At 47.6% G+C, this 21,849-nt stretch overlaps 1 protein-coding gene across 4 annotated transcripts in view; it reads left to right on the top strand.

Annotated features, from left to right (window-relative positions):
* Positions 1-21,849, top strand: part of PAX2 (paired box 2) — an 84,781-nt gene that overhangs the window by 19,480 nt on the left and 43,452 nt on the right. For all 4 annotated transcript variants that reach the window (XM_030940036.1, XM_030940035.1, XM_030940034.1 and 1 more), the window contains exons 4-5: positions 14,537-14,622; positions 16,270-16,389. In XM_030940036.1, the coding sequence (XP_030795896.1) occupies positions 14,537-14,622; positions 16,270-16,389 (206 nt within the window). The remainder of the gene's footprint in view (positions 1-14,536; positions 14,623-16,269; positions 16,390-21,849) is intronic.

Genomic DNA, 21,849 nt, shown 5'->3' with positions numbered 1-21,849 from the left:
GAAAGAGGAAAGGGAAAAGTGAGCAAATATTTAACAAATTCAAACCAAATCTGTCTATTCTTGTCTGGCATGTCTGGATATTCTAAGGAAGCATGGGAGTTTGACAATCATTGCAGTTATTTCCATTGCTAAGGAGTAAAATTTTTTAAGAAAAAAATTTCAGGAAAAAATTACTTTGGGCTTAATCTATTTGATGCAATGGCTCCAACTAACTGGACAACTGCAAATTCTATTTATTCTTTGCCTGACAAGAGTAAAGATGAAAACCAAAGTTTCCCAAACTCCCAACTCCCAAAGATGTGTCTCTCATCTTTATGGGAACTTTCATGGAACAAGACTGAGGTGCAATCCCATTCTTGCCTCAAGTTCTCCCTGCCCCTTTGGCTTAGTTAGGTGACCAAGTTCAGCTCAATGGCCATAAGACCCACACCCAAATACCTAAACAATCACTTATCTGATACCTTTTATACCTTTTGCATCATTCTCAAATTCCTAGATTTCATTATTCCTCATTTATGCCTATTAGCTGGTAAAGGTTCTGATTTTCAAATTAGAAAGTAAATGTTTTTAATGAACAAAATTAGAATCCTGAAAGCTCAATCATCCTTACATTTTTCTTGCAGTATGAAACAAGTCAAGGGTTGCCTATTCATTACCGGATGCAGGGCCAGATGCTGCCCTCTGTGTGGGCATAGGCAGTGGTGAGCTCTGTCAGCCCCCAGCCCCTGCCACTGCCCAGATGGCAGAGAGAGAACTACCCTCTGCCCCGTGCTACTTGGCTGCAATTTTTGCACTTCTCTGCTTAAAACACACACACACACACACACACACACACCTTAATTTGTCTTAGGATTTTATGTACACTAGCACATATGCGTACATGTTTATACACATACATAGGTCAACCTTATGGCTGCTTTACTCAGAAAGCCTTTATATTTATCATCATTATCATCATCATAGTGGTTAGCAAGTGCTTACTACAGTAGGAACTGTTATAAGCATGTTACATGCATTAATTGATTTAAGCATCCTAAACAACCCCATAGGGCTTTATAGGATTGTTATAGATGAGGTAGCTGGAGTACAGAGAAGTTAAATAACTTGCTCAGGGTCACAGGCTAAGTAGCAGAAGTAGGATTTGAACCCATGCAGTCCTGGCTCTAAAACCCACATGCTTATCCCCTATGCCATACTTCATATCTACTTTGGATCAAGGGAAGTGCAGGCATAGGCAATCTCTTGGGGAACTCTGTATATTTTGCAGTCTCTTACAAGATCAAAACAGGGACCCTGCACCCTAGCAGATGGTCACACCTCTATGTATCTCTGTACTCTTCCATGGTGTGTGTTCCTCAGTGCAAGTCACTGCTGAGCCATGTCATCTGGAGATACTGGGAAGGAAGAAGATGCTAATGGCTAGAGCCACAGAGTAGAGTGGAATGGGGATTCTTAGAACTAGAGTTTATGCTGCTGTTCCCATTGGGATTGGGAAGTTTACTCCCGTCCATCCTCCTGTAACTGCAGCAAGGATCTAGACTCTCAATTGGCATAAGGTTTGGTCTAGGGGCTTAACTCTCCAAATCAGGCAGACCTGTTCTCGTTTGGTAAAGTCATAACTGTTCAGCAGAGCAGGGACATTTGCTTCCAAGAAGAAAAGAATCGTATTTTTGGTCATCAAGAAGATATTTGTCCTGCATCTCGAATCTTCCTTCTGAAAAGCAGCAGTGCAAATGACCAGGCCAGAGTAAGCTAAAAAAGCTAAAGGATGGATCCTCTCACCCACAACCACACCCAGAAGGCAATTAAAGCAATTACCGAATCGTACACCACCACCCAGATCCAGCATCGTTACTCAACCCACATCACCAAGGAGACATCCATTAACCTAATCTCTAAGACATACATTAGGGAAAAAAGATGCTGATATGATCAATGAACACAATAATTCAAAGCAGAAACACAGACACTGCCACCAAACAATACTCACATTCCTCCAACTCAGTGTTACACAAAGTGCAGCCACCTCAATACAATACCACAAAACACCAAGTAACAAACATTAAGCCAGCTGCTGGAATGCGTCAACACAATGCAACAATACACGATAATGCACAACACAATTCAAACTCTGCATCCCATAGGCACACCCATACCCACAGGCTGAAATCATGTGGCCACTTGAGCCACGTGGGCAGGCACACACAGAGACAGAGCCAGTAACGCAGCACCCAATTCTCCTGCACACCCAGCAGAAAACGATCGCAGCTGCAGTCCTCCCAAGCACAATGCAACCTGCCAGAAAGCAGCAGCACCATGCCATTTCTCCAGCAGGTGTACGTGTCCAGACCATCATCTCTAATAAGGCCTCTGGGCTCTCATTGCTAGTAAGAGAGTAAACTGTCCCCTGAGCCTGCTCCCTGAGACAGGACAATTCAGTTCTATCTTGGTTGGGGTTTAATAAGACTTCGCTGTTACTGAAAATGACAGAGCTCTAGGGATAAAGGAAAAGGTGGTGGTGGGAGGAGAGCTCACCAAGCTGGGTGCAGGAATTCCCCTTCCTCTACCCAGCCCTACCTTCTGTGGCCATTCCAGAGCCAAAGCCCTCTTGCTGGGTGTTCACGGAGTATCGATTCAGTCTGCAAGCAATTTTAATATTTCTTCAGGGACTTTCCAGCAACAGCACAAGTCATTAATTCACCCTCCCAAATTGCTTATTCAATAGCAGGAACATGGCTCCTGAATAAAGTCCCAGAATTTATGTGACTCGCACGAGTCAGGAGGTCAAACAACTGTTATGGAGCGAAGTTAAAAATCCAAATAAAATATTGACACTTTTTTGGGGAGGGGGAGGGGGGAAAGCAAAGGTATTTAAAATAGGTTTTTGTTGCAATGCCCCCAGGATAAAGAATGGAAGGAGACTGAAGACAAGTTGGAGTTTATAAAATCAATGGAATTTATTGCACAGCTACTTGGCATTTAATAATTCTCTCATTTCCACATCCCCCTCCCCCACCCCATCCTGGCCATAGACAGAGAGATACACAGGTATACAAATGCACATTTATGTACATCAATACTGGTGCATGGACCAATATAAAAACATGATTGTGATGTGAAAATCTCAAAGACCCCGGGAAGGGAACAGTGATGGTGTAGTCTCGCTGTAGTTTACATATTTGACAGAAATGGGCATAACTTGGCAGGTATTCATGAAGTAGGTTTTGATAAATATATCCACTATTATAAACCTTAGATCAATGCATTGGAGCAGACCTGAATATAAAGATACACTAATCATAGAAATGGATCCTCAAAACAGAAATTGAGAAACATCTATATGTAGTATCATCATGCAATCATGTACATGATTTGGACACTAGATAGGTGAAAATAATTTGGAAAATTTGCCCCCCAAACCTACCAGTGCATATAAAATTCACTGAAGCCTATAGCCACTTAATCTAAAATTGTGGTTTGTTTGTAACGCAGACATGATGCTTATTAAATACAGCTATGGCACATGCATGGGAGAGAATAAGCATGTTTAAAATCACAGCTACATGTGCTCTCTGTTAATTGTCTACATATATAATTGCTCAATTTTCCAAAATCATGGATATGAAAAGGCTGAAGGAAAAATTTGTTCATGTCCAAATAGTTAATATATATATGTGCATATATATATATATATATATATATATATATATATATATATATATATAAATTTCCCAAAAAGGTCAAATGGTTCATCCTACAGACATTGAAGTCACAAGCCTGGATCTAATGTCTGGCTCTTACCCAATGCACATGCATAATTATATATCAATTGAAAAAAATAAAAACCAACCAAACAAAAAAATTCTGACTCCAGTGCTATTAAGCATGTGACTTTGGGCAAGTTGCTTGGCCTTTCTGTTGTTTCTTAGGTGAAATAGAGAGGATGGTTATTTGATAGAGTTATAGTTGAATTAGAATGAGAAAATACATTCATTATAATGCCTGTCGTACAGTGAATACAAAATAAATGATAGTTATTGTTTTTACTATTATTAAATTCAGCTCTTCTATTCAGGCCTAGCCTCTCATAGATTCTACCATCTGTTCTTGATATGACTGACTTATTCTACTCAATGGTTAGCAGCATAAGTTCTGGAGTGAGACACTCAGATTTAAATTCTGGCTGTGTTACTTAACAGCTGTGTGACCTTCTGTAAGTTACCTAACCTCTCTGAGTCTCAGCTTCCACACCTGTAGGTTATGGACAATAATCTTCATAGGTACTTGTGAGAATTAAGTTAAATAATCTGCATGAAGTGCTTTGCACAGTGCCTGGTACATAGTAAGCGTATATTGGCCCACTGTGTCCCTTAAGATTGTGTCATTTTTATTATTGGCCAGGCGCAGTGGCTCATGCCTGTAATCCCAGCACTTTGGGAGGCTGAGGTGGAAGGATCACTTGAGGTCAGGAGTTTGAGGCCAGCCTGGCCAACATGGTAAAACCCCGTCCCTACTAAAAATACAAAAATTAGCTGGGCATGGTGGTGCACACCTATAATCCTAGCTACTCGGGAGGCTGAGGCAGGAGAGTTGCTTGAACCTGGGAGGCAGAGGTTGAAGTGAACTGAGATTGTGCCATTGTACTCCAGCCTGAGCAACAGTGTGAGACTCCATCTCAAAAACAAACAAACAAAAACAAAAAACAAGAGCATATTATTGTTATTGTTAATAACATTCATTTGTTATTGAACAAATAGTTATCAAATACTTACATTATACCAGACACCATTGCTAGGTGCTGGAGAAAGACAGTCATGAGAAAAATAGCAGTGACATCTGCCCTTGCAGAGCTCAGAGTTCAGGGAAGGACTCTACTATGTGAATTGAGTAAGCAAGAAAACAAGGTTTCAGCTCTGTGCTAGACCCTGAGAGGAAGAGGGAAACAGAGAGAAATAGATTGGAAAGCTAGGATAGAGCCAGATTAGGGAAGGTTTTGAAGGTTGGGCTAAAGAATTCTGAATTTATCCTATAGGTGATAGGAAGTGATTGTAGGGTTTAGCCGTATCACATTCTTTCAGGAAGAGACAGAGAAAGACTGTTGGACTGTTTTCGAATGCTTAAATAGGTGAGAGGTAGGAAAGGCTAGAGGTAGGGAGGCCAGGCAGTCACTATCAGGCTGCTGCTCCTGCTCAGGTGACTGCAGAGGGAGGTGGGCATGCCTGTGGTGGGACGGGAGTAGGTGATGGACAGGTGCAGAGTGGGAGACTTGATTCCAGCAATGAATCTATAGCAGTACCTTGTTCACCTTATATCAAGCAGTCTTCAAGCCTCTGGAGCTTCCCAAGCAGGACCATGGGGGTGGACAGCTGGTAGACTCCAACTCTAGCCAGAAGCTCTGACAGATGAGGGCAGGGCCAGTGGTGAGAGAAGCTAGTCTGGTCACGCTCTGGGCTTGGCATGCACCGCAGACTGGTTTCCAAATGGTTAGTTAAACACATTGCCCCTTAATTTTTAAACCTATGCATATCTTGAAGTTAAATCAATCCATATGCTTACCATTCATCATATAAAGCATCACTATTGCCCCCTTGGGCCAGCCCCATGGCCCATCTAGCCTGGTAAATTGTCTCTGGCCTGGGCTCTCAGGGGCATGAGGTAGAAAGATAATCGCCCTCAATGCCAGTCTTTGAAGGCTAAGTTGATGCAGAATATATGCCTGGTATCTAAGTAACCTACTTGGAATTTGGAATTTATCATCCCGGAATGTACCAAAAACCATTTTGAAATTATTTCAATTTTTGGCCGGGCGCGGTGGCTCAAGCCTGTAATCCCAGCACTTTGGGAGGCCGAGACGGGCTGATCACGAGGTCAGGAGATCGAGACCATCCTGGCTAACATGGTGAAACCCCGTCTCTACTAAAAAATACAAAAAATTAGCCGGGCGAGGTGGCGGGCGCCTGTGGTCCCAGCTACTCGGGAGGCTGAGGCAGGAGAATGGCATGAACCCGGGAGGCGGAGCTTGCAGTGAGCCGAGATAACGCCACTGCACTCCAGCCTGGGCAACAGAACGAGACTCTGTCTCAAAAAAAAAAAAAAAAAAGAAATTATTTCAATTTTTAACCTATGGTTTTGTTTCCACAGAGCAACTGATAGCTTATTGAATTTTGGTGACTATGTCAGCTGGAGTCAGGGTAAACAGATGGAGAGAAACGTGGATTGATAGAGTATGAGAAAGGAAATTTCTTAACTCACTAAGATTTCTTCCCAACTCTCCCAAGGATCCAACCAGAAGGATCCTTGGGAGGATTCTCAAGGATCCTTGAAAAACCAACCAGAAGGATGGTTTCTTCACTCCCTGACTTAAGCTGGTCTTCTCAAATAGAGTTCAGAAACTCTAATTCAGGTCTGAGGTGGGACCCGGTGATCTGCATTTTAGCAAGCACCCCAGGGGATTCTAATGCAGGTAGTTCAAGGGCAGTAGTTTGAGGAAACCCTTCTGCCAGCTTTTTGGTAGGACTTTCATTTCTTGGCGCTCAGCTATGAATTCTGAGAGTCAACAAGAGTTGACACATTTGGAAGGAACTGTGGTAACCTGGAACCTGTGTATGCCAGCAACAGCCTGCCACAGCCAGAATGGAAGGTCCTGCCCACAATTCTGAAGAATGACCTGACCCTTATCAGTGGCCATGTCCAGAACTGGGCCTGACATATGGTCAGTTATCCAGACTGAAACCTGCAAGGCATGTTAGTGAGCATGGGCAAAAAGACCTCTAAACTCAACCCAAACTGCAGCCAGAGGTTACAAAAGCCTCTGTGTTAAGTGATTCAGGCCTGCCTTAAAGGAAGCCACGTGCAGGGGAGATGCTGTTTCCTTTGTGTTTCTGTGGAGAGGAGGAAGTAAATTTCAATTTTTCAGTTCCTGGGGTAATCAAAGCCGGAGATTCTAGCTCCTTAGAGTTCTCAGGAGTAGGGACCATTTCCAGGAGAGATAAACATTTCCTGGGTGATCTATGATATCTCACTCAAGGTTCTGCTGTGAAAAGTCTCCCGCTGTTAGTGTTGCTGACTTGCCTCGGGGCCAAGCCATGGATATGTGCGTGATATAGGCAGCTCTCAAAGACTTGAGTTGAAGCGATAACCACTTGCATTAACTGGGCAAAATATCCTTCGCTGAAGCAAATGTCTTCTTTTTTTTTTTTTTTTTTTTGAAACGGAATCTCAATCTGTCACCCAGGCCGGAGTGCAATGGCACGATCTCTGCTCACTGCAAACTTCACCTCCGGGTTCAAGCAGTTCTCTGCCTCAGCCTCCCCAGTAGCAGAGATTACAGGCACCCACCACCACGCCCAGCTAATTTTTGCATTTTTAGTAGAGACAGGGTTTCACCATCTTGGCCAGGCTGGTCTTGAACTTCTGACCTCATGATTCACTCACCTCAGCCTCCCAGAGTGTTGGGATTACAGGTGTGAGCCACCACGCCTGGCCGCAAATATCCTTTTTAATATCTTTTTTTTTTTTTTGAGACAGAGTCTCACTGTGCAGCCCAGGCTAGAATGCAGTAGCACCATCTCGGCTCACTGCAACCTCTGCCTCCTCCAATCCTGGGTTCCACTTCACCATTGCAATCGTGGGTTTGAGTGATTCTCCCACCTCAGCCTCCCGAGTAGCTGGAACCACAAGTGTGTGAGACCCTGTCCGGCTAATTTTTGTATTTTCAGTAGAGATGGGGTTTCACCATGTTGGCCAGGCTGGTCTCAAACTCCTGACCTCAAGTGATCCACCTGCCTCAGCCTCCCAAAGTGCTGGGAATATAGGCATGAGCCACCACGCCCAGCTGCAAATATCATTTTGTTCTCTAGGATGATTGAGTTTATAATGCCCAGGCTGCCTGAGGCCACTGGCAGAGGCCCCCATGACCACTTGTCTGACTTAGTGGGCAGTGGGGCCAGCTAATCTGGCACATTCTCTACCCTGGAGTGCCTTTGATTTACTGAATCAGGAAAGATTCTCCCCATACCAGGGATTAAATATTTTCTGCAAAGACTCTAAAGTGGGCAGTTTACTCCAGGACAATTTAAGCTGATTTATACATGTATGTAACACATATATCCAGATACTTGACATCTTGTTCCTAAGAGCAGCCTGCCCCAAGCCTGGTCATGTCACTGGTTTGTTCAAGCTCTGCCAGGAAGTAATTCTAAAATTGGGAAGCAAGTCTGTTCTAGGCAGCAGGAAAGGATTTCATGGCGACAAGCTTGGAGACCCAATGTACAGGGGTTGTCAGCAGTTGGGTCCAGCAGGTGTTATTACTCCCATTTTCTAGTGAGGAAAACTGAGATTCAGGGAAACCCCTCACCCTTCATTTCTCAGAAGGGACTGAACATAGAAGTTTAAATATGGGGCCTTTGGTTGTCTCTCCCCTGGAGGCAGTCTATTTTATCAGGTAAGGGATTAGTCCCTAGGATTAGTCTACCTGAATTCAAATCCCAGATTTGCTATTTATTAAATGGGTGACTTTGGGCAAGTTGTAATAAGCCTTGTGTGCAAAATGCATTGTTGTAAGGATTAAGTGAACTATTTATTTGAAGTACATAGAGCATTGCCTAACATGTAGTAGATACTTAGTAGACAGTATTTTGGTTTTGTTTTTAAACTAGAGCCTCTCCTGAGGAAGCATTGCTCCTAGAAATCCTGCCCAGCCTAGTCCTGTAAATGCTGCCACCTTACTCCTCCCAAGGTGAGCTGTCTGATGTCACCTCAATGCTAATAGGACCTCTTCTTGTCTCCACCTCAGGGAGTTTTTGCACACCATTTATTATCATATAATATAATGCAATATAATATCAGACATAACATAACATAATATGATGGGTAGGTTAACTTGGAAACCCTGAGGCGGACTGTGGATGGATGGATAGATGAATAGATACATTTGTACTAAGTATACATACATTATATCATTCTATTGATTTGTAAAAAGTTCCCGGTCTGCCTGGCTGTAATGAGATTTTTGAACTTTGCGTGGCGATCAATGAGAGGAATATTATTGGCCTGGAGAATTGATATACCTGCTCTCAGTGGCTTGTTCTGCTCCCAGGCTGCCCCGGCCCCCCAGGTGTACGATTCCAGCAGACACTTAACCTTTTTTACAGTGTCATCAGGCTAAAAGGAATCTAATAGTGACACAGGACTTGTGCTCAGCACTCTGCCACTATTGCTTTCCTGTCACAAATAATTTATAGCCTTCTATTTCCATCCCTGAGCCTGCACCCCAGCCCTGCCTCCTGCTTTCCCCCCGCTCCCAGGAATCAATAAACTCACATAGCCACATTGGGACTTCAGGGTGCAAGGAGACAGACAGACATACAAAGAGAGGGGAAGTAGAGAGAGGAGCAGAGAAAGAGAAGAGAGAGACAGAGAGTGAAACACAGTGAAAAGAATGGGGAAGGAGGAGGAAGAGAGAGAGCAGAACTAGAAGAGGAGTAGGAATGTCTGTGCTCTCTTAAAAGGTGGAGGGCTTCTCTCTTTCTTCTTGAGTCTAACACAGTGTTAATAGGAGTCTCATACAGGGCTTTCATTCTTACTCACAGAGCCTGAGATTGTGTTGATATCCAAGTTGGCGAGAGGTGGGGGTCTTCCGGGAATTTAACCAATGAGGGAGTGGCCTCCCCACCTGTCCTGTCATCCTTTGCTCTGAAGTCCTGCCACGACCCCCTGCCATCCCTTGGGTCCCCTGTGGATCCTTGCCAGCGAGCCCAGTGGGGCTTGGTCCAGTCCCCAGTCTGTCTTCTTCAGAGTCTGATGCAACTTCCTTTTGGGTCAGATGTTGCCACCGCTGCTGCAGTTTCTCGTCTTCTCAGTGCTCTTCCCAGGGTCTCAGTGGCACCTGCATTGACCAGTCTGGGGCATACTGGGTAGGGAGGTCTCCTGCCTGCATCTGGCTCAGCCCCTAAATTGAAAGCAGCTGGACCTAGGGGTCACCCGTAGGAATAATAATACTGGTCATCATTGTTATTATAGGTAGCATTTATTGAACCAACCATCATACTAATCACTTTACATGGAGTGTCCTATTTAGTCCTCACTACAGTCCTATGAAGTGTATGGTAGTATTATCTTATTTTACAGAGAAGGCAATAAGAAACTGCCAGGGGTTTCACAGGCAACAAGTAACAAAGCCGGAATTCAGACTAAGGCAGGCTGAGCCCAGAACCCATACCCTTCTTCCTTTTGCTGCTCTCACTCCCTTGGAAGTGTGGGAGACTCTAAGTGCCTGGAAGTCCCCGTGCGGGGCCCTGGCCAAAGCCCTGGAGGTCCCCAGGAAAGGGCGAGCTCTCATCAGAAATGGTGGAGGAGAAAGACTATCCTGTGAAGGAAAGAGAAGTGGGGAGCGGGCACCCTGGCAGGTCAGTTTCTCTGTGGATATGGAAAAAATGACACCTCCCAGCTTCTGAGCAGAGCTGTGTCCTCCAGGGTCCCGGCTGCACCCTCTAGGGATCTATATCCAGAACTTGACCTTCCAGGCTAAACCTGCCGGGGGCCATGGAAGTTTGGTGTGTCTGGCTGTCTTGTGAGGCCAAGTATGAAAAAGAACTGGAGAAGGAGAAGGAACATGGGGAAATGGTATCAGGCCATCATCATCAACAACTGCTTTACTTCATTCATCCTTTAGCCCCAAGTGAAATTGCCATGAGTTGTTGGGTTGTCGTATGGGAGACAAGAGGACAATGGATGACCGTCAGATTTCCACGATCCCAGTTCTTAAATTCTCCGAGATCAGCTCTAGGGACTGGCAAGTGCCCACTGCCTGGGGTCATGGATGGACACCAAGAGCATTAGTAACTCACAGCAGGCACCCTGCCCAGCTCCTCCTCCATGCACCACAAGCCGCTGTCAGGGAGTAGTGATTTTCCATCACTTGCTGCCTCAGCTAAATTTGCACCAGTGCCCTAGGGGTCAGAGGCTCTGGGTAACAAAGACAGAAACTCCCCAAGCCCATCCAGTTATCTCTCTCAGCCAGCCCCACCCCTGGGGTTCCCTTAGTAAAGAGCCCATCAGCCCTAAAGCCAGAGCCACCCACAGGCCCAGTGAGCTCACAGAAGCTTTTGCTGCAGTAAACTAGGAGCAGCTACTCTGAGCTGCTCAGCATCTTTCTAGACTTTTCTTGTAGGTGATTGTACACCACCTCTCAGCTACTATCCAATCTTTTTCATTGTGATCATACTCCAAACCTTCCCTCCAACTCTTGGGAGATGACCTTGCCTTCTGCTTTGCTGAGAGATAAAAGCCGCAAAAGCTCCTTTTCAAAGCTTTGGTCACCTGAAAATATGCCATCTCTGGCTAACACTTCCCTGGAGTCTGCACTCCATTTTTCCTTGTTCTCTCTTGCTCTGTTAATCATCCACAGTCCCTAAGGCAATTTCAGTCTCTTCCTCTTCACTGGTTCTTCCTCCTTAGTCTACAAGCTTATCCAGGTCTTTCCTACCCAGGAAGTCCTTCCCTCCACTTAGCTACCCATTCCATCCTCCACCTTCCACACTTTCTTGTCCTTTCCTTTTCCAAAAACTTCTGAGGCAATATTCTGCATTTACCACCCTGCCTCGCTTTCCTCCCTATGCATTCCCTAACCTTGTTCTGTCTGGCTCCTGCTCCAGTTGCTTTGCTGAGACTCCTCCTCCTCAAAGCCACTAATGGCCACCGGAATCCCAAATCTGTGCCTCTTCTTGTTCCCGATTCCCTTCAGTCTCCATGTTGCTGTTGGCATTGCAGGTTGTGTTTTTCTTGAAACATTCTTCTCCATTGACTTAGGTGAAACTGACCTACCTTGGTCTGCCATTTCCTGTGCAACCAATTCTCTGACTCCTATGCAAGGTCACTTTCGTTTCCCAGTCCCTAGAAGTAAATGTCCTCCAGTATCCACTCCTTAGGCCTCTTGTCTTTTAAACACTCCTTTCCCTGGTCCCTGACAGTCTCCTAAATCCATACCTCTTTGCCTGCTGATGCAGGGGCATTGCACCTGGATGCTCCTCTTTCATCTCAAATGCTGCACATCTAGGACCAACACCACCACTTCCCTCCAAAACCAGTCACCTCCCTACAGCCTTATTCCTGACCTGCTGATGTAAACTCCACCAAGCTTCCAGTTACACAAAACTGAGCTTGTAAAGCCATGGTTGACTCCAGTTGGTTGCCAAACTCCAGCCATTCTGCCTTCCTCTTGTCTTGCAAATTCTTCCCTTTCTTTCCTGAGACCAGCTCCATATCGCCTCATGCCTCATGTGTATGTATGTTGCTTTACTGGGATCCGTTTGTACAGATACCCCCTCGTTTAGAAATCACTCATGGCTTAAGACCCTCTAAACCTGGTTCCTACATGTTGGGGGCAGGATGACAAAGTAACAAAAAGCATAGATTTTAGAGGCTGTGTTCTGAGTCTGCCCTAATTGGTACCGTGATATTTTTTTTGAGACTGAGTCTTACACTGTCACCTAGGTTGGAGTGCAGTGGTGCAATCTCAGCTCACTGCAACTCCTGGGTTCAAGCGATTCTCCTGCCTCAGCCTCCTGAGTAGCTGTGATTACAGGTGCGTACCACCACGCCTGGCTAATTTTTGTATTTTTAGTAGAGACGGGATTTCACAATGTTGGTCAGGTTGGTCTCAAACTCCTGACCTCGAGATCTGCCTGCCTCTGCCTCCCAAAGTGCTGGGATTACAGGCATGAGCCACTGCACCCAGCCAGTAGTGTGATCTTGAGTGAGTTACTTAAACTTGTCTCAGCTTTGGTTTTCAATTTGCAGAATGAGGATAATAGTCTCTACTTTGGAGGTGGTTGTGCAAATTAACAGTAATGTATATAAGTCATATAAATTGTGTATAATATTGGCACATAGTAGATATTCAGTAAGTGGAAAATGGTGATGGTTCTCATCACATCCAAGTTTTCACCCTTGTTTCCTCTTAGTCCTTTGCCTGCCTCCACTCTTTCTGGCTGACCGCTCTGGGCATTAACCCAGAAGGCAGCAGGTTCGCGTGGCTTCTGCTTCCACCAGCTTGTGATGCCCTCCCCTCTACCTCTTTGTTCATCTTAGGATCAAGTTATTTTTTACTGGGGAAAGAGACAGGTGGAGATCCTGTAGTCCAACCCCTTCATTTACAACTGAAGAAGCTGAGGCCCAGAGAAGTTGAGAGATGAGACCAAGGCTATGTGGCTTCTTAAATGCAAAATCAGAAGCAGGACTCAGGGCCCCTGCCACGTAGCCCAGTGTATTCCACCATCCTCTGTGCCTCTGATTTCAGCCCTACTCAGCTTTGAAGAACTACATCAATTTCCCCGTCTTCAGCGACTTCTTCCCCAGTTCCTCTCCTGCAAGGGGAATGGTTCCCCCGCTCCAACTTTCCAGCACTAACTACCTGATTCCCTCTGGTAACTTAGCTTTTTCAGGGGTTAAGTCTCCCCTCCCCACCTTCATATCCAGCACTGTGAGCTGGCTTATCCCAACGCCTGCAAGTGTTCAGGAAAATCTTTTAGAACTGACTTGGTTCATGGTTTGTGACTCACCTGGCTGGTTGAGGTGAGCTTGGCTCACATGCCTCTCTGTGGGGAAGAGCAATGCTATCAGAAAAGTGGCTTCCAAAGGCCCCTCATTTGACCAGTGGGTGGGGGGAGCATTCCTCAGTCTTGGCCCTGGGACTGGTCTTTGGCATCACTGAGCCCTGGGTTTTTCAGATCCCTGAAAAGCAGGCTCCTGGAATGTTTGATTTGACCCCTTCTCCCCAAGATGTACAGGGAGGGCACCAGACGTTTCAATCAGGCTGGCGAAGAAGCCGCAATCCAAGTAAGAACCTCAGAAAAGGAGGCCAGCAAACCAGCCAGCCATATGGGAACAGGGCTCTGACTTGTTTGAGGGCAGTAAGTGGGCTCAAGAAGAGGTTGTTCAGGACCTGACATCTGGCAAGGGGACTGTGTGCTGTGTTGGAGTCCTGGGGACAAAAGGGTCACCTGTGACCCAGCCCCTCCCTGACTACTTCTCATTCTTTCAGGATATGGGGAAATCTCATCCTCTCAACTCTGAAGGACTGTGATACAGCCCCAAATAGGAAAGCCAGCTCCAAAATGATCTCAAAACCCAGGAGGTCCTGGTACCAGGAGGAGATGCGTGTGTGGTTGAGGAGAGAAAGATGGACAACAAGCCACCAGGGCAGTCCTCACCCTGCAGAAAGAGAAAGAATGCTGTGCTCACTGGGTCTACTGCCCTGATCCTTGCTACCAAAAATCAAACAATAATTTGGGTGATGCACATAGCAGGACATAAGGCAGGCTTCATTCACCCAGAGCTGCATTAGGTTGGATCTGCAGAGCCAACAGGAGGAAAACCCTGTGCCTTGCAGCAGTCAGTGAGGGCAGGGACGCAGGGAGCAGATGGATGAGGAAATCACTGAGGAACTTGGGAGAGAGCCCCTTTGCAGGGCTGGGCTGGAATTGGCCGGGGTAGGAGTGGGCATATGATGTGTGATGCTGTTGTGACGCTGTTGCAGAATCATCCGGACCAAAGTTCAGCAGCCTTTCCACCCAACGCCGGATGGGGCTGGGACAGGAGTGACCGCCCCTGGCCACACCATTGGTAAGAGGGCTCAGGGAAGGGGAGGAAGCCAGATCCCACCTAAAGAAAGGCAGGAAACGCAGCTCCAACACTGGGAACTGCCTGCCTGGTTGAGGTCCAGGGCCCATCTTATTTGCCAACTCCTCTCGCCTGAACTCCTGTCCACATAGTGTCTCCCTGAGAGATACTGGTTTACTAGGATTGTTCTTTGCCTCCCACCTGTGTCACCTCCCTCTTCCCTGCTTTAGTCGTCCCTATCCTCTCCCCTCCTCTCCTCTCTCTAAGTGTTTTTCTTCTAGCATTTCTCCTTCTTTTTCTTCTTCTCCTCCTCCTGCTTCCCTCTCCCTCCTTCTCCATCATCTTTTATTTTTATCCGATTCTGTCTCCCTACCTGTGCCCTCTTTCTTTCGTATCAACTTTCTTATTCCATCTTTGTTTAACATTCCATCTTGTTCTTAACATTGTCCTTCTGTCTTCTCCCCTTGCCTCCTCCTCTTTTCTCCCTCTGCCCTTCCCTCTCTTCTCTCCTAGGTGTAGCTCTGGCTCTGTTCTGTCTCCCTCCTTCCTCATGGCCTCTTTCCTCTTGGCCTTTCTCTCTTAATTGCTCAACCTCTGTCTCACCCACTCTGTATCTCCTTTCCTCTCTCCATCCTCCTCATTCTTTGAGCCATGCTTAGGGCCTCTCGAAGACGTGACCCAGGCCTACTAGAACACCTGTTAACACTCCTCCTCTGTCCCCAGTGCACATAGACTAGCTTCCCTCTGGCCCAAGGAGAAACTTGGTGCTACTGTAGCCATAGATGAGGCCTGGGGTTTGAGGGGCTGGGATGTGGTTACATTTTTCCTGCTGCTCCTCTTGGCAGTTGTCCCCTTCTTTCTTGACCAGCAGGTAATAGAAATGGCTAGTTCCAGCCCTCCAGGAGTTGGCAGGAGCTGTTGTTTACTAGGCCAGTGTTACAATGTGTGCTGGGAGGGAGGGTTGGGCCAGGCTGTACCTGAGTTGATCACCATGGAGTGAATGGGTTCACTAATCTGTGCCCTAAGGGGGAAATTAGGAGTTTCTCAAGTGATTTCAAGACCAAAAGCAGCTGAGAAAGAGACTTGCACACTCCTGGGGAACATCAGGACCAGTCTTGTGTCCCCTAGAGAATCAGAGACAGATCTTAGAAAGCCACAGACTTTAAATCAGGATTGGTAAAGACTCAGTCCAGGAGACTGAGAACAATGAGCTGGGTCTTCATTAGAAGGGTTTGCCCAACTCCAGGGACTGGATGAGCTGTGCAAGGGGGTATCCAAAGAGCTGTGCTCTCTAGAGGACCATGGAGGTGCTGCCTAGATGGAGACAGCTTTGGTGTTTCCTGGGCCTGTACTTCATCCATCTTTAGGATAGTGAGTTTGAGAACCCCAGTGAAATCCACAGGTCTGCAGAGAAGGCCTGGGGTTGACTGGGCACCACTTACCTCAGGGCTGGACAGAAGTGAATAATAGCCTGTATGTGGCAATGCAATCCCCTCTTAAATAGACCCCAGAGGAAGTAGAGGAACAAGAGGAACGTGGGCTCCTTATCCCTCCTTATGTCCTCTGCTTCTCTCTGCCGCCCAGCCTTGGGGCTTTGGCCTACGATCACAACTGCTATCCTGATGCCATTTCCTCCTTCCTTTCATCCAGTTCCCAGCACGGCCTCCCCTCCTGTTTCCAGCGCCTCCAATGACCCAGTGGGATCCTACTCCATCAATGGGATCCTGGGGATTCCTCGCTCCAATGGTGAGAAGAGGAAACGTGATGAAGGTAGGGAGGAGGGAAGAGGTGTGGCTTCCCCTTCGCATGCTTTGTCCTTGAACTCCAAGCTCCGGTTTCGGCCTGGCCTCGCAGCTGCTCTGCTGTAAGATCAATTTTAGTAGCAAAGCCCAGGTCCCCCCACTGCCCTGCTGGCTCCTGGAGAGAGGGAGGGTGGCTGCTGGTGAGGCCATCAGCTTCACCATCTGCTCAGCAGCCCAGGCTGCCTCACCTGCCACTAGGGCTCACCCTGTCGATCCCTGTGGGATGCCAGGAGGAGAAGCAGGAACCGTTTACCTTGGGAAGGTTTTGGAGTTGGGGGAACACCTGGTCTCTGACCTGAGGATGAAAGGCCAACCTACCTTGTCCTTACATGATCCAAATCTGTCCGGAGGTGAGGGAGTGATGTCATGTGCAGCCAACCCTGGTGCCCTTTCTCTTTAACACATGCACACCGCCCCCGGTTCAAACCTCACAGGGAGCTGGGCATGGGACCCCTCTCTCCTCTTCTTCTCCATGAGTAGAGATGCCACTCCAAATCCCCTGGCCCTCTCCCTCACCTCCCTGGAATGCCTCAAGGTGCAGCCAAGCTGTTAGGAAGGGTGTCAAAGGGAATGGGGAAGGAAGGGGAAGAGGAGAGAAGAAAAGACATAGGGGGGAGAGTGGTGGGGATGAGCCTGGGACAAAGTGTTTTTCAAATGTCGTGACATTGGGGGTCTCTTAGTGATCATCTGGTTCTGTTCTGATGCGTGAAGCTGGGGCACAGAGCTGGCAGACCCAGATCAACAGAGACACCAGTGTCTCCGGACTGCTTTCTGCCCCCATTTTCTCATGCTTCCCTCTGGAGAAGTGGTAACCTCCTGGCCTTCAGAGGATTTTAAAGACATCTCCCAGGAAAGAGACAGAATCCTCAAACAATGAGCATAAAGGGGTGACCATCTATCCCATTAGCCCAGGACAGTCCCAATTTATGCCTGTTGTCTCTGCATCTTGGCCAGTCAGCATCTCAGCATCTCCCTTTTCTCTTAGAAATGTCCTGTTTGGACAATAAATTATCTGGTCATTCCACACACAGACAAACCCTCGGTAGGGGAAGCCTAATGGAGTGAGGAGCAGAGAAAAGGGACAACGCTGAGCTTGCCTGGGCCCACAGTCCAAGATCCCCCAGCCTAGGCTGAGGGAAGAGAGTGGGAGAGGCCTGGCCCCCAGCGGAAGGGACAGCGTGGAGGGGAGGCCTAGGCCTGGCAAGACAGTGATGACCTGGCGCTGGCCTCCTTCCAGAAGCCCTAATGGCCTCGTTTCACAGGGAAACAGCTTGTCTGGCTCTATTTCTCCTTCTTCCAAAATATCCAAACCGATTTGGCTGCCACGGCCTTTGCCATTCACTAAATTTCATTGTGGTTGTTTTGGCGGCAGCCCCTGATGGGCAGGGGGAGGTTGTGGGAAAGGCCCTAAGTCCCAATTCTCCCTGAGGCTCCCCATACTCAGGCCTTGGCTAAGCTCCTTGGCACCCCGAGTTCTTTGGTAGAATCTGCCTCAAACCCTAATGGTCTCTCCCTTAACCAGCAGCCCCTGTGTTTTTTAGGGGGTGAGAGGCCCAGCGGCCCATGGGAGGCCACAGATGCCCCTCTGTAGTCTCCCTTTTCAGTCTGAGGCTGTGGCCAAGTATGCCCTCTGCTGCATGGGCTCCTGTGGGGCAAGAAAGGCGGGGGGTAGGGAGGCACTGGCATGAGGCTGTGGCCACCCAGGGCTGCACCTGGCTGGCCCAGAACAGGGTGCTCTCCTGAGCGGTTGATTGCCTTCATTGTTTCTGATCAGTTCAGTTCAGTGAACCTTTCTTGGACCTCAGTTTCAAGAAAGGCTTGGTACTATAGGATCCCAAAGCAGAACAAGATATGATTCTTGTCCTTAAGGAGCTTACATTCTAGTGGGGCATGTTAAACATATGAGCCCAAAGAGCAGATAGGCCCATCAGATACCCTGTTGCGATGGAGGTTTAGATGGCGGGCCACAGGAACTGGGCTGGGGAGGGAGTACATGGCCAGGAAGGGCTGCTCTTTGAAGAGGGGCCTGGGGGATGAAGAGGAGAATGTTCAGAGACAATGGTAACCTGAAATTCTATCTGATAGACTGAGCCTTGTGACCAGAAGGCCCTTTGACCGGCGGCTGCAGGGCAGCTTTGGCAGGGATAGAAGGCACAAAGAGATGTGGTGGACAGGCTGAGGAGACAGGTTAGGGCTACAGGATAGCAGGCCAGGTCTAGACCATAGAAGGAGTTTGGGCTTTTTTTTTTTTTTTTTTCTCCTGAAGGCAGGAGTAGTCTGAGCAGGAAGGGACAGGAGCAGGGCTGGGTTTGGGAAGCTCATGCTCCAGCAGTGTGACAGTGATGCACCAGGGCTATGTTGCAGGAAGCAGTGGAAGTCTTCAAAGCAAGAGATTATGGGGCTCCCAAGTTTCCTCTGAAACATTTACCTGCTGGGCCTATCCAGGTGTCAAGAAATATCAGAGGCTGCACTCTTTTTTTGAGAGACGGTTCTCCTCCTCTTACCAACTCCTCTTAACCAACCCCAGGCCAAATGGAGCTGTATTTTCCCTGGAGGAGGCCAGGCCTATGAGGGAGACCAGTTCTCCCTGACCTCCCCCTCCAATCCTGATCTACCAGCCCCCCGGTGGGAAGGGAGAGGAGAGAGCAAAGGTAGAGCTGTGACAGCCCCTCCTCCCGTTTCCCCCACTCTGGTTGCTTCTAAGCAGCCAGGCCCAGTTTGCATTAGGGAGCAGCTCAGATGATTAAGAATAGGGGAGATAATTATGTGTCAAGATGATGTAGCCCAACTCTGCAGTCAGGCCAAGGTAGCAAAGCAGCTGGCAGGCCAGTCACAGAAGGCAGCCTCAGGCATGGGCTGCAGACACCCAGGTGTGTCCTTCAGTGACTAGGCCAGGACTGCAGCAAAAGAGAACACTGACGGGGAACTGAGGGGTGTTGGGATGGGACTGAGGACGCACATCAAAGGGCTAGACCCTAGAGGGAATGGAGGGGCTCATCTCCCTCCAGGAGGACCCTTAAAGACCCTGCTAGACTGGCCCTCCTTTGGCCTCAAGCACTGTGGCATCTTCCTAGGAGTGTCTTACCCTGGGGGCAAGCTGTGAACCTCTTTGTCCTCCAGGAAGCTGCTCCTCTTTTGCTCTGGGTACAGTTTGGCCTATTCTTCAGCTCTAACAATGTCACGGTGATGGGCATTAGTGAGGACAATCACTGCAGTGCGTGCTGGCGTTATTGGAGACAATCTCAGCAGTAGTTATTGGTGCTCACAGTGATAATGCCCAGAACATTATTGGCATTGGCACTCAGAATATGGACAGTGTTATTAGTATCTGCAGTCATCATTTCCCTGGGGATATTAGGAAAGGACTGATCAGCTGTGACTCTGGGGAAAAACTGGCGTGACTGTGAGTCTGTTTGAGACCCCTTCCCATGCCTTGGCCTTTGAGAGTATGGAAAACACTCCCTGACTTTCCTTTGAGAAATGTGCTGGTCAAGAGGCTTTGACCCTCATCCCAAGAGCCCAGGAGCTCTCAGAATGAGACAGGTAGACAGGCCAGATGGATGAGGAAGTTATATTCTGAAGCACCCAGAAGACAGGCTGTCCATCAGTCTGAGAAGGTAGAATCCCTGTTCATATCATGCAAAAATCCTCACTTCTTCTTAGCTGTAATTATGGGTAAGCATGTTAGTGCTGGATTCCCTGGTCCCTTCGAAGGAAAGCCAATTCCCTGAACACTGTGTGAGCTGGTTTATGTGGCTGGAGGAGAGAGATTCTTGTATTTCCCTATCTGCAATCAGGCTGAAAACTGGAAGTCCTTCGCCTTCACCCAGTTACTTTCGGCTGGGGCCCAAAACGTTGCTGTTCATCGGTGGTGGTGTTGAAGCACAGGGCAGTTACATAACTTGTCCAAGAATCCAAATGAAGTCATATGGTGAGAGTCTGCTGGTCTGTGTGAGGGAGGTGTGTTGGGATCATCCTTTGAGGTGTGAGATTGCAGGGGGTCATGATACTGCATTCCATTAATTAGGTTTACAATGAATTGTGCCGTTGAGTGGTGCCAAGCTGATGCAGTTGTGTGTTTGCAGGCAGGGCAGGCTGCATGGTTGCAAATGGCCGAGTCCTGTCACTGCCTTTAATAGCTCCCTTCTGCTTTGGATGAAGCTATAACTGGAAGAAGCAGTTTATTTCCTTAGTTAGCTACCATTCTAGAGGTCCCCAAGAGTGTTGCTCAGGTTAGACTTGGAGCAAATGAAGGGATTAAGCCATGGAAATTAGAAGACCTGCCCTTGTCTGGGAGCCTGGCTTGAGGCAACAGAAGGCTGCAGAGACTCCCACCAGGAAGGAAGGCACAGGGTAGGAGTGAGCATGCCATCCCTAGAGCAGGACATGGATGGGCCGTGGGGCTCAGTGGGAACGAATGTGGCCTCTGGAGTGAGCATAGCGGGGTCTGAATCCTGTTGCCTCTTACTAGTTGGGTAAGTCACCTAACCTTCATCAGCTCAATCTTCTCCTCTGTAAAATGGAGATGGTAATGGCACTTCCTTCTTGGCACTGTGGAGAGGATTCCATGAGGTCATGAATTTAGTGTTGAGCTGACTTCATCTTAGAAGATGCATCCTTGTGTATCTGGGAAAGAAAGCCTAATTGGCAGGTTTATGTTTCATGAGGAAATGAAGTTGTGTTAGAAAGAAATTTATCTGGGCACAGGTGCCCTAACCTTGGTGCAGCTCCTTGTAACTAGGGCAGTCTTTAGTGGATGCTGGGACTAGCTAACCTGGATGGGACCAGTGCAGTGGAGGAAAGGCGTCATCCTCACACCTGGGATTGGGAGAACCTTTGTCCATTTCTATCTGTTCATTTACTCTGTGGTTACCCACTTGGGCCACATGTCATCTTTCTGCCTCCACAGGCATTTTAGATGTGTATAAATAAATAAATATAAGATCCCCTTCTTTTTCTAACATGTGGGCATCTCTCCCTCTATTCATCTGTGTACATTTCTGCTCCCACATGCAAAGTTTATTTATTTACCTTGGAAAATGTGTGTTTGTTTTATAAATCCAAATGTAATTTTTTACACAGTTTATGCCAGTGTGAGTATGCCTGTGTTCTACCGCTCTGAGATCTTTGGGCGTAAGGGGATGGGAATGTCATGCACTGGGAAGGTATGCAGTTACCTGGGTAGTGTGCATGCTTGAAGAGAGTGCCAGGTGTGACCGTGTGATCAGGGAGAGCTCTAAGCCAGGCCTCAGTGTGTGGGTTGTCCATGGTCCTGGGCACAGGCATCACCCTACCTTCTGCTGATAAATGGAGAGGCTGTCCTGAGCCTGCCTCCAGGGGTGGCCTAGGGCCCAAGGCTAGGGAGACTGAGGCCCTTACAGCCAGGCTGTGTGGGAATTGCAGCTCAGAACCCTTGTAACCCTTAGAA

Source organism: Rhinopithecus roxellana, chromosome 11, assembly GCF_007565055.1.
Source record: "Rhinopithecus roxellana isolate Shanxi Qingling chromosome 11, ASM756505v1, whole genome shotgun sequence".
Classification (NCBI taxonomy): Eukaryota; Metazoa; Chordata; class Mammalia; order Primates; family Cercopithecidae; genus Rhinopithecus; species Rhinopithecus roxellana.
Note: the sequence above shows the minus strand (reverse complement) of the source record. Positions and strands in the feature narration are given on the sequence as shown.